Source organism: Lygodium microphyllum, chromosome 17 (genome assembly GCF_053477565.2).
Source record: "Lygodium microphyllum isolate KBCC chromosome 17, Lygodium_microphyllum_v1.1.10, whole genome shotgun sequence".
Lineage (NCBI taxonomy): Eukaryota > Viridiplantae > Streptophyta > Polypodiopsida > Schizaeales > Lygodiaceae > Lygodium > Lygodium microphyllum.
This window is the reverse complement of record NC_141151.1, coordinates 128,538,968-128,552,690: the sequence shown is the minus strand read 5'-3', so window position 1 is coordinate 128,552,690 and position 13,723 is coordinate 128,538,968. Positions and strand designations below refer to the sequence as shown.

The following is a 13,723-nucleotide window of genomic DNA, read 5'->3' as shown; positions in this document are numbered from 1 at the left end:
AATCAAATCATCAGCATAAATGACATCTTTCTCTGTTTTTCTCACATAAAGTGAGAAATCTACAAGCCAATAGTGACAAGATACTGTCTTATCTTGTCAGACCATGCTCTAGGTGCTTGCTTCAAGCCATACAAGGCTTTCTTCAACCTCCAAACAAGCTCAGGATGAACAACATGCTCATAACCTGGTGGCTGCTCCATATAGACCTCTTCTTGCAAATCACCATGCAAGAAGGCATTCTTTACATTCATCTAATGTAAAGACCATCCCTTTGATGCAGCCATAGCAAGGACTGCTCTTACAGTTGCCATCCTTGCAACCGGACTGAATGTTTCTTCATAATCAATGCCATATGTTTGTGCATACCCCTTGACTACTAATCTTGCCTTGTATCTATTCACAGAACCATCTACATTGTGCTTCACCTTATAAACCCACTTAGAACCAATTGTATTCTTATCTTTAGGCAAAGGTACCAATTCCCATGTAGCATTTGCTTCCAAGGCATCCATTTCTTCATCCATGGCTTTCTCCCATTTTTCTTTTCCCATGGCTTTCTCAAAAGAAGTGGGTTCTGGTTCTTGTATCACTTTGACTATATAAGCATAGTGAATGGCTGTAAATCCATCATATTTCAACCTATTCACAAGATACCTAGCTCTGGTAGACCTGCGCAAAGTAGGCTCACTTGCAGGTGCTCTCAAAACATCCCTAGTCTTCCTTACTCCAGGTGCACTACAAGGGATCGGGCTCATACCCGCGTTCCTAGCCGCACAAAATGACTTGGGAAAAAAAGTGTCGGGCCCGTGTAATAGCGCGTGTATCATCGCGGCCAGAGACATGCGTGTAAAAGCGTGTGTACAGTGACAGCCAGTCGCATGAATACACAACCCCATACACGCGTTCTGCGCAGTTTTGCTGCAAATTTACACGCGAATCTAACAGACTATCCGTGCAAATATACGCGATTTTGACAGATGACACGCGCTTATACATGCGATTACAGAGAGATAAAAAAAACCAGAGAGTGCTTTTGGGTGCCTGGATGCTGTTCCAGCATCCAGCCACCCAAAGGCACTCTCTGGATTTTTTTTTGGTGCATTGCACCATAAAAAAAGAGCGATTTAGATTTCAATACACGAATCAAGACTCACTCTCTATGAATACACGATTCAATATTACTATCTAAAACTTAATACACGACTCAAGACTCACGATTCAATACATTGTCAATACATGATACATTTGTGTACAAGGGAGTCCATATGTCAAAATAGCCCATGGCTTTAATTAGGAACAAATATATACAAAGTCAAATAGGGAGCTAGGTGCAAAAAAGCCCATGGCTTCAGTTACAAAAAATTTTTGTACAACCACATCCTACAGTATTCTGAAAGCTAATCAGAGGATGATGAGGACCCTGTGCTCTCTCCATGATCAGAGGAGCTCGCATCGGTATATTCCGATGAGTGGTGCTCGCCTCCACCAGGAGCAGTGGCACGAACATCAGCAGTGGCGGCTGGATCATCAGGGGCAGGAGCATCAACAGCTTGTGCCTGTTCAAGAAATATACCGTATGTAAGTATACATATATATGCAATTAAATAAACCAAAATCATTCATTTAGAGTTTTCAAGTACCTGTCGACCGTATGGTCTCATGGCCGCGTCAAACTGCGCATCCGTAATACGTCCCTCGTTTGTGAAGATGGCCCACGTGTCACGTCTGCTATTGCGGCGAGCATACCCAGTCTCGTGGGCTGTGGGCCTCCTCCCCATAACCCGTCACTGTAACATAATCAAGATAGTTTGTAAGATCAAAACAATCATAGAATCAATGAATTTGGCAAACAATCAAATAAAGAGGCAAGTTACTTACGAACTCTGCCTCCCACGACTCGACGCCGCCAGATCCGAAATGCGACGATCCAATGGTCTCCATCTGGATCCGTCGTGCCTCCACATGCTGCCTACTCTTCACGCCTCCCTCTGCGCGCTTCTTTGCCTCCTTCCACTCGCGTTTGTGGGCAGTGGCAGGTTTCTCACAAGGATAGCCACCCGCAGCTACATTCACCCCATCATCGTATGCGAGTTTCTTAAGGTGAGATCTTTTATTACTTAAGATCTCCCTTATTCGCGTCCTTCCCCATACATTCGAGAATGTCGCTCGTGGGGGATTGGGGTACCGACTATGTACACTATCTAGGACCTCCCTAACTAACCGGCTATCCTGATCTTTAAATTTTACAAAACAGTTTCTATACATGTTTGAAACTACCCCCCGCATATACTCCATCACCTCTTTCCCTCTCGCATCCATGACTACCCCGCCCCTATCCGTAACATCGTAGAAAATCTCTCCCTCCACCTCTCTCGCCTCCTCCAACTCCTCACAGTCTCCTCGTACATGCCTCCCTCCATGCCCTCTCTCACCGCGTGCCCTACTACCCCCCCCACCAAAGCACCCGCCGCATAATCCTCTACTCCCGCTCTCCCTACTGCGGCGTTGGCTCTCATCTGTACTGTGGGAGTAGCCATGACTAGGGGTGGCTGCACGTGACTGTGTACGTGACTGTGGCTGTGAGGGAGCACGTGATGGTGGCCGTGAGCCCTCACGTGACGGTACAGAGGAGGGTGTGCGTGAGTGTGTCCGTGCAGGGGTGTGTCTCCTCGGTGAGCGTGTATGCGCAGGGGTACGTCTCGCCGGACTCGCAGGCGTAGACGGCAGTGGAGAGGCTTGTGTACTTTGGGGCGTGGTGTGACCTGGGAGTCTAGGAGGAGGATGGGCATACATATACTCTGTCAGCTCCACTGGATTAGGATGGCGCCCAAAATGGTTTATCATCTCCATCATCCAAGTGGCGTATGCCCACGGATCGGAGGAAGAGCCTGGATCCATGAAGAATCTGCAAAGCGTCGAAATTCCGCCTCAATGAACCAAGCAAAACATGCATATAAAAAATAAACATATCTCCTACAATATATCTCCTCAATATATCTCCTACAATATATAACCTACAACATATATCTACCATTCTAGAAAATAAACATATCTCTTACAATACCAAACATCGAATTAGTAGAAGATCATAAGCCAAAAGAAGAAGTTCATTTCGAATTAGTGACGAAATTCATGAAAAACAAAAACTCTTTCCTCTATCTTGACGGACATTGTCCATCAAGGGAGAAATGACTAAACACATACACAAGGGTTCCTTCTTCTCTCTTTCCTCTATCTTGACGGATGTCGTTTGTCAAGAAATAAATAGTTAAGCACATATACAATGTGTGTGAATTCTATCCTCTGTCGCTTTCAAGTACACATAGCACGGGTGGAAAGAAAGAAAGCGATAGATTTGCCAAAACAAACAAACGACAACCAACCTCTTTGAAAAGTCTTTGAAAAGTGAGTTCGTTGATTCTTGCTTCTCTCTCCCTTTCTGTGTTGTCTGCACCCTTTGCTTCTTTTGGGTAGTCCAAGAGGGAGAAGGCTGGTTGGAAGAGGCAGGTTCGGGGGTTTGGAAGAGCTGGAGGCAGAGGTACTGTAGCGACAAAGAAAGAAGAAGAAGAAGTGTTTTGAAAGAGGGCTTTTGAAAGAAAGAAAGCGACGCGCGCGGTAGGTAAACGCAAAAAGCACGCGTGTAAAAGCGCGTGTAAAAGCACAGCAGAATACATTGTAGACGCGCCTTTACACGCGACACAGAGACTGTTTATACTTTTTTTAAAAACTGATTGTTCTTGTGTATCCATTGTTTTGTGCATAGGATGTGTATGATTTCACTAAAAACTGATCCTACTTCTGTATTGGTTATTTTGGACATAGCATGTCATCATCCTCTTCAAGCAGCTCTGGTGAGGATGAGACAATGCGTCATCGTGATCGCGACGTGTGGCTGGCACAAAGGATCAAGTGTACCTGTAATCGATGTCAAGGGTGCATTGTACGAGCGCGTCAAATTACATTGAATCACATCTCGATGTATGGAGAATGGATTCAAACAGGTTTAGAGGTGAGAAGATGTGAATTGAAAGTATTAAAATAACTCATGGTGTGCAAATTAATGGAGCGCGTTGTAATATATATACTGTGATTGAAGCAGGATGCAGTACCACACCCTAACATGGTGCCATACGCACGGCGAGAGCATGCAAAGCGTCGACGAGATGATGCTGGAGCTTCGGGATCTATTGTCGGAGATGAGTGGGAAAGGGATGACAATAGCCCTGCACCCCACGAAGTTGTGGAAGAGGAAGTGTTTGATGACATGGTGCGGAATCTTTTTAGGGATGATCGCAAAGGTGTGGACGACAATGATATGGAACAAGAGCATCTCTACAATGCTTCATCGACACCGGTTTTTGAAGGGTGCACATTCTCTATTTTACGTGCTTCACTTGAACTGCTCAATATACAAACAGTTTATGGATGGAGCAATGCAAGTCTTGACGCATTATTGAAGTAAGCATTGTAACTTGCAAATTTCAGTTAGTGGTTTTTGGTTTACAGTATAGGGTTTAGGGTTATGGGCTAATTGATGATATTGGATGCAGGCTATTATCAAACATGCTTCCAAAGGGGAATAGACTACCCACCTCAAGAGACAAAGCGAGGCGCTATGTGACATCTCTTGGAGGATTGGATTATGATCGCATACATGCATGCGTCAATGATTGCATTCTCTTTCGTGGGACGCATAAGGAGGCTCGACAGTGTCCCACTTGTGGTGAAGCAAGGTATAGAAGAGATGTGAAGAGTTTTGATGTACCTCGTAAAGTCTTGCGACACTTTCCTATAATTCCTCGCATCAAACACATGTTCAAGTGCAAATCCATAGCAGAGCTCATGTCATGGCATTCCTCGCATCGATCGGATGATGGCATGTGGAGAATTCCTGCAGACACTCCTGCTTGGAAGCATATTGAAGATGAGTGGCCCAGCTTTAAAACAGAGCCCAGAAACTTGAGACTTGGCCTAGGTATGGATGGAGTGAATCCGTTTGGTTTCAAGAGCACCGCATACAGCGTGTGGCCGGTTGTGTTGGTGAATTACAACCTTCCACCATCAATGGCGATCAAGAAGGGACATCTTATGTTATCCCTTCTGATTCCAGGGAAACATAAAGTCAAGCATATGGATGTTTATCTTGAACCGTTGATTGATGAGTTGGAGGAACTATGGAGAGGTGTTGCGGTAGTGGACATTAGTAGGCCTCCCTCCTCTCGACACTTCGACTTAAAAGCAGTGTTGATGTGGACAATGCATGACTTTCCAGGATACAGCGATTGTTCTGGTAAGAATTCTAACTACCTCCCGACTCTAATACTACTAGCTATATCAATTATAACTATTGACTTTATTATTCTAACTTTTTTTTTATTTTAACAGGTTTGAGGACATCGGGTAAACATGCATGTCCTATATGTGGCCCTTCATTGGTACATGAGTATGATGATGGTTTGTGTAAGACCATATTTGATAATCATCATCGATTTCTCCCATCAGATCACCCTAAATATGCTCCTAGTAAGAGGAACATTCATCCACAGACACTTCGTGCAAAAGATTGGAAGCGTATTTGGGAGTCTTCAAATGTTCTTCCTCCAAATGGCATGAACAGGTACATCTCCATTGTTTTCAATCTTGTTTTGTGTAGTCTCTAAAGTTGGAATAAAGATGACAGTCTGCAATCCCTTGTGTAGGTACTCCATTTTTTTCCGGCTACCATATTGGACCCATCTCAAGATCAACCATCTTCTTGATCCCATGCACATATTCAAGAATGTGGGATCTAGTATTTGGGAACATGTTATTGGTAAAAGAGACAATGTTAGCGTACGGGAGGACTTGCAGGTCGCAGGACGTATGCGTCAAGCTTGGCCACGAGAGGAGGGTGGGCACGTTCGTCTTCCGCCTGCTCCCTGGATTATATCAAAGAAGGAGGAGAAGCAGGTAAAGCAAGCCATCACCACTTTGCGTACTCCCACTGGATGCATGAGATCGTTGAAGGGAGCGTTTACAACCACTAAGAAAAGAGGGGTTGAGCAACTACATGGGTTGAAGTCCCACGATTGGCACAAGATGCTCCAAGTAAGTGTTTTCCAATTATTGTAGGTTGAAATTAAATTTTGTAATGCCCTAACCCAAATATACATGTGCTCTTATGTGCGCAGTTCATACTACCTACTAGCATCGACCATTGTGCAGACAGGAGTTTGAAAAGATGTATTTATAAGATGGGCGAGCTTGTGAGGTATGTAAATCCCATGTAAGATCACCCTTCATTATACCTTGCAAAATGAATGTGCATGAGGTATAACGTACTGTGCATTTATTTTTCAGATATGTTAGTTCCAAAGCAATTGATCCAGCCACATTGGATGATGCGCGTGTTATGGCAGTGGAGGTGGTTTGTATGGTAGAGGAGACTTTTCCGCGAACCATTCTCACAAGTCAACTACATCTCATTGTGCATTTAGTGGATGAAATTGCTTTATGTGGCACTGTGCATGCCCGTTGGATGTTCTTCCTAGAGCACTTCATGAAGACCTTAAAAGACTTTGTGAGGCAAAGTGCAAGGCCCGAAGGAAGCATGGCTGAGGGTTGGTTGATACAAGAGTCTCTTGTATATATATCAGAATTTCTTGATCAGGTGGATAGCTCTTTGCCGCGACTATGGAGCAATGAAGAGGACTTGAGGATGACGTCTATTGTGCCTCAAGGAAAAGGACAGAGCAAAGTAATTGAGAGAACATTGATTGATGATCTTAATTTCACTTGCATCCTTAATAGTGATGTGATGAGCAGATGGGTTACAAGATACGAGGATGCAAAGACAAAAAGACAAGCAGACAGAGCTCTCTTTCGGAGGCAACATGGCTCTCGTAAGGCGTACCCTAAGCATCTAGCAACACTTCCGAATGATATTCATGTTGATTGGTTGCATGAGGAAATGGAGAGAGTAGAGAGAGATGAGGGGCTGCATATCACGGCGGAAGAATGGGAGTACGCACGAGGATGCATGTTAAAGGTACATAGAACAAATGTAAATTTGCATTCTTTGTAAGTGATTGGCTTTTCATATTTATTCACATTAATTGCTTACATAGATATTGCTTATATTTTGGTCCAATGCACTATGTTCAATGCTATATGGTGTGAAGGCAAGCATTTTCGAACACAAAGAATAGATGAAAAGAGGAATACACAAGATTGCGGTGTCATTAGTAGCTTTGAGGGAGCCAATGGAAAAATGGATGATTATTGTGGCACAATCCAAGACATATACAGACTTGACTTTCGCCGCTTCTTTGTGTATGTTTTGGATGTCAAATGGCAAATGAACGTGGTGGAAAAAGGGCCTAACGCAACGATAAAATGCCATGCAAGTGGCTATGTAACTATTGACTCTACAAAGTTTTGGCAAACAAAGAAAGATAGGCTCGTATTGCCACAACAATGTGAGCAGGTATGCATTTTTTTACAAATGTGTTTCATGTACATATATATCTAAGCTCGCGCACCCCTTGACTTTTGATATGCTAATTAATTAATGAATTATGTGTATTTGAGCAGGTTATCTATCTGCCAATGGTGCATGACAGTAAATGGTGGTATGTCATCCCTATTGCACCACATTTCAAAGTAATGTATAATACATTCACTGATATGGAGCATATGGAGGATGTGGCAAGCCGCAAAGAAGATGATGTCGAACATGCCAATGTAGATGATCATGATAATGAGGATGAGCGTGCCATTTCTCATGATCATGAGGATGACCCTTCCATTGAGGATGATGGTGATGATGATGAGAATGATCAAGGCATCGGTACCATTATCAATGGGCAAAATAGCGATAGTAGAATAAATTTAATCGTAGCCTTACAAATTGATCAAATGGATATTGATGTTGATCGTTTGGCAAGGATGGATCTTATTGAAGATGAGATCGAACCCTAACCAATCCATCACTGTATTGTTCCAAATTCATGACATTTCTATTGTATACTTTGTCTTTCAATAACCATATGAAGATATATTTTTCAATATATTACGTTGTTGTAAGTGCATGTAGTGGGATTTTGTAATGGTTTGTAAACACTGCAATGCACAATGACATTTTTAAAACTTAATGGTTTTCTGTTTTGAAAAGAAATGGATTTCTGTAGTTAGGCTCTATGTCGCGTGTAACAGAGCGTGTATTATGACAGACTTAATGCGCAAATACACGCGCCCTCACATGCAATTATACATGCGCTGTTACATGCATGTATACACGCGCCCGATATTGCTGTAAGTATAAACGACCATACACGCGCCCGTAACTTTTCGCGTGTAATGGACGCGTGTATGGCGGCATTGTGTTGTAGTGGTGTAACAATAGAAGGAATACCCAACTCATCATCAATGCTCTGTTCTGAGCCACTAGATTCACCATCCATATAAGAGTGACCTACATTAACATCAAACATGGGCTGATCCACCTTCTCTTTTCCTTTTCGTGATACCTAAATACCACTATCTGCACTTCTTTGAGGAGATTCTCCTGATCTCAATCTGCCTGTCCATGGCGAAGAATGTGAACCACTACTAGAGGACACTCCAGGTCCACTAATATTTTGTGACCGCTGCTGTGAATTCTGTGTAGCATTATCATTTTCTGCATCTACATCATCAATCACATTTACTGGTTTATACCAGCTACTCATCTCATAAAAAATAACATCTCTGCTCACTGTAAACTTATGAGTAAAAGGGTTATAGCATCTATACCCTTTCTGCTCTGTAGAGAGTAACCAATAAAGATGCACTTCTCAGCTTTTGGATCCAACTTGGATCTCAACTCATCTGACACATGAACATAGGCAATGCAACAAAAAAATTTCAAATGAGAAATATATGGTTTCCTACCAGTATACCTCTACTCTGGAGTCATGCCATGTATTGCTGCAGTGGGAGTCCTGTTCATTATGTAGACTGTTGTAGCAACTGCCACAGCCTAGTAAAAATCTAGCAGGTCTTTTTCATTGAGCATGGCACGAGATACCTCTCCAATATGCCTGTTTTTTCTTTATGCAATTCCATTTTGCTATGGGGTATGACTACATGAATATTGATGCTTTATGCCATGCTCTTGCAAGAACCTTGCAAACTCATTTGAGCAGTACTCTCCCCTCCATCTGACCTTAGGCATTTTATTTGCAGGCATGTTTCTTTTTCAACCATAGCTTTAAGAGTTTTGAAATGCCGAAAAACTTCACTTTTCTTTTTCATAAAATGCACCCAAACTTTTATGTTATAGTCATCAATAAAAGTGACAAAATAATGACAGCCTCCAATAGATGCAGCTTTAGTAGTCCATACATCAAAGAGAATTAATTCCAATGGCTTCTTACTCTCTTGAACATGTCTAGGAAATGATTTCTTTGCCTGTTTTCCAAATTGACAGGCTTCACATACCTTATACATTTCTACAACCTTGAATTTAGGCAATCCTGCAGCAATGTTTTGGGCCTACGTTGCTTTAAGTCACTGTACATTAACATGACCAATGCGTTTATGCCAGATATCAATATCTGCAACTACACTGGTCCCATGTGCAAACATTGCTGCACTCAATTCAGGCATGTCTGCATCCAACATAAACATTCAGCCCTTCTTCTTTCCTTTTGCTATCAAGCGATCTTTATTTTTCATATCCTCAACAAAGTATCCATGAGGATTAAATCTGACCTGCAAGCCCTGCTTAACCATTTGACCAAGAGAAAGCAGATTCTTGGTGATATTCGGGACATGAAATACATTTGATAGGTATTTCTTTTTTTCATCCTCCATAGACAAAGGAAATTTTTCAATCTGCACGATAGGATGTGCAATATCATCACTAGTCTCCACAAATCCTAGTTTTTCCATTTTCCTTGCATCCTGCATCCATTCTGCATGACTTGTCATGTGGTTTGATGCACCTAATTCAACATGCCACACTTCGTTACTTTCTTCTGCACTTGTCACAGAATTGTTCATGTGCTGCACCATAAACAAATGCTCATTTTCGTCATCACCCTATCTACTAGAAGATGAGTAATTCCCTTATTGCAATTTTCCATTCATGATGTCATTCTGCTTTTTATAGCAGTCTTTAGCCATATGACCCATTTTACCATAGTAGTAGCATTCAACATTGCTGTTTGCATTTTGGCCTCTTTGCCATCCACCACAACCTCTTTGGCTCCCCCTGCCTCTAGAGTTACCACGTCCTCCTCCATAGGATTGGTTTTCTTGAGTTTGCTGCATATTCTGATTTCTACCGCAGCCTCCAGATTGGCCTCCTCTACCTCTGCCTCTACCTCTTCCAGCATTTGAGTAGAAGACAGTTTCTTTTGAGGTTCCTCCTGAAGAAGATGCACCACCATTTCTCTGCTCCTCAGAAATTAGAAGAGCAATCAACTCCTCAAAATCAAGAAATCTTTCACGGACGGAAATGGATGTTCGAAACTATGCATAATCCTTTCCTAGACCATTCAAGGTCATAGAAACTAAATCATCATCTTCCACTGGCGACCCAATGGAAGCAAGTGCATCTGCAATCTTCTTCACCTTCATATGGTAGTCATTGATGCTCATACTTTCTCTTTGCGCATTGTGCAACTCTTGCTTGAGCTGCATTTTCCTGGCTTGCGTATTTGTGCTATGCATTTTTGACAAAGTATCCCATGCCTCCTTTGGCGTACTTGCATCCTGAATATGCACAATCATAGAGTCTCAAAATACTGATAGACAGCCAGTACATAACTTTTCTGGCTCTTTCATGCCATCCTTTAAATGCCTGCATTTGCTATTGATTGGGAACATCAGGAAGAACTGGTTCTTCTTCATTTCCTGCAACAAATTCCCAATATCCTTTTCACATAAGGAAATTCGTCATTCTAAACTTCCATGCTTGGAAGTTGTTCTTGTCAAGCTTTTCAATGACAATCTGTGAAAGAGAATTAGATGCCATTACAAAAAACTGCAAAGAATTCTGTCACTACAAAAAACACAGCTTCAGCCTCACAAGGGCAAATCTGCAAAACTGACGAAAGTGGTATTTAACCACATAGTCACTTTCTAGTGACAATTTTGCATCAACAAGCAACAAGGATGATTCTGTAACTCCCAATGTCTCTGCGCATAGGCATATGATGCAGTTTTGTATGGTAACTTTTCACCGACCTGTAGAACAGTGGTCGTACAGCAAAAAACAAGGCCTTTTCCTGAATGCGTGCGGCAAACTTATGCCTCCAAAACAGGCCTCGAATTAAAAAAACAGGGCAACCGAGGGCTAAACCCCTTTCCGCAACATATACTGCCCTCTTGCTACACCACGAAGGGCATCTCAATCTGAGACAATGCCCTCTTGCACTTTCTAGCTGTGCTACCTGCAAAGACTTGCTCCCAAACTTGAAAAATGAAAGCAACACTAGTCTTCTTACCAGAACACTGTGAACTTAGTTTACTTTCTTGAGCTCCTTACTACGAACCACGCTCTAATACCATATCAAGATTGTGGGAGAGAAGGAAGGAGTCTCACTTGTAGCTTTCTTGCTTGCACAATGGGAGAATGCACACACAGGTGGAGGCTAAAAATAGTTTTTCTCTTCTTAGTTGTGTAAGCAAAAAAGAACTCAAGTATAGAGAAATAGAAGAACCCTATATATAGGATTCAAACCAAACTCAACTAACTAAGGTGGCATACTAACTGAGCCACGAACTAGAGTAGATAAGGATAGCTGTCATCTATCTATTATTCATGGGCGGTGTACCAACCGCATCTGTAGCTAACAAGTCGGTGACATAAATGTACAACGGTCACCCTGGCATATCACGAGTGGAGCTCGATATCTCAACACCCCAAACATCAAAGTGCACTAACTGCAATGGACGTGTACTCTGCCTTACATGCCTGACAAATGGCAACTTTGACTGCTTACCAAACTGGCAAGCATCACATACATGACCAATATTCGAATATTGGAACTCGGGTAAACTTGCAACCAGCTATTTTTAATGCATAATTTGCAGCCTTTACAAATCTACATGCCCCACTCCTTGTGCCAAATTTTCAAGTCTCTGATAGTGCCAAAATTGATGCCAGGAGGCATATTTCACGGTGGATTCTGTGCCACGGTGGATTCCATGCCACGGTGGATTCCCTGAGGTTTTATAGTGGATTCCATAAACTTTGTTGACCGGGGCTCATACACAAAGTGAATTCTTTGTGTGAGAAGTTGATGGGGACGCCTATCTCTTTCGGGTGTTTCATTAATTTAGTGTGTACATGGGTGATTCCATAGTGGGTGATTCCGCAAAATACATATTAAATTAATAAATTTTTATGAGTTTAGAGTGCGCACTCGTGATAAATTAAGGTTAGGATTGATTTCTAACCAGTTGATTTATTAAGGCATGGGGGGAGATTGCACCCAATTGGTCTCTTGTTCATGTCATGCATGCTTTCTACCTTGAGTTTTGTGCAAAAAGTAGAGTTCTTTTGTTCTTGGGGACCTTCCAGTGATCACTACGCTAGTATACAGCATCCGATCTGTGCACCAATGGTATTAGAGCGAAGCTGAGATTGAGAGCTTCCAATCGCTACCCATCTTATGCGAAGGCGGAGCTCTTGGAATGATCGATCTCTACAGTCAGTCTCATTGCGAATGGTCGATACGGGTGGAATCCTGGCGGTCAGGAACCTTTGTTTACAGCCTCTGATCGCGAAGGACCGACCTGGGGAAGCGGAGGACCACAAGGAAAGTTCCTTTTACAAGTAGTTTACTTCTCAACAGTCTGACAGTAACTCCATAGCTTGAAATCTTAAAAAGCTTATGTGAAAGTTCAAAAGGCTTAATAGTAAGCTTAAAAAGCTTACATAAACGATTTTTTTCTAAATCGGCGGCGTCAGTATATCTTCCCGTGATTTTCGCGACAGAAAAACAGCCCCCTCTCTAAAATTTGACGTTTTCTTCAGATTAAGCTTTAAGCTTAGTCAACCAAATCTCAAGTCATACAAATCTTCAAGTTGGACAAGTTCAATAAGTTCTACAACTCTGCAAGTTCTGCAAGTCAGTAGAGGTCAAAACTAACTTATGCTAAAAGCTCCCATAAGGACTGTTCCTGCGCAAAAGCACTGAACTGCAAAGTTGTTCCCTGGAAGACTCTGTTCGCATATGCAGACTTGTTGAACCAGTTTCAGCACATGCAAAAGGTCATAAGCAGATTTTAGGAAGATTTCAAATCCCGCAACTACAAAAGTCGAACACCATGAAAGCGGAACAAAAATCTATAAGCCTTTGACACCCGACTTTGAGTTATGCTCATCCCGCTAATTGGATTTTGAGAGTGTGAGGTCTTTTGAATTTTTACAGGATGACGGAACAAAATATGGATGATTTAATGGCTGAAGGCGATCTTCCTGAACCTACCATGGAACAAAAATTGGATTTAATTATGATACAGTTGGATGAAGAACGAAGAGCCCGGCAAGCCTTGTAAGTTCAATTGGCCAATTTACAGTGATCGACTACTGACAAAGATGGACCACAACCCGAAGATCTTATCCGACGAACCATTGATGCAACTCTCGAAGCTCAATCTATCTGCAAAGAAATAAAGATTAGTAAAAGAAATTTCAAATTCTGTACTTTCAATGGAACTCGAGATGGAAATACTATTCTTGCATTCATTA

At 42.2% G+C, this 13,723-nt stretch overlaps 1 protein-coding gene across 1 annotated transcript; it reads left to right on the top strand.

Moving 5' to 3' along the window:
- The first annotated feature begins 7,135 nt into the window (after positions 1-7,135).
- LOC148022340 (uncharacterized) lies at positions 7,136-7,959 on the top strand. The gene is made up of 2 exons (XM_087696736.1): positions 7,136-7,465; positions 7,573-7,959. Exons 1-2 carry the CDS (start codon positions 7,136-7,138, stop codon positions 7,957-7,959), a joined length of 717 nt encoding a protein of 238 aa, XP_087552862.1.
- Positions 7,960-13,723: the final 5,764 nt, after the last annotated feature.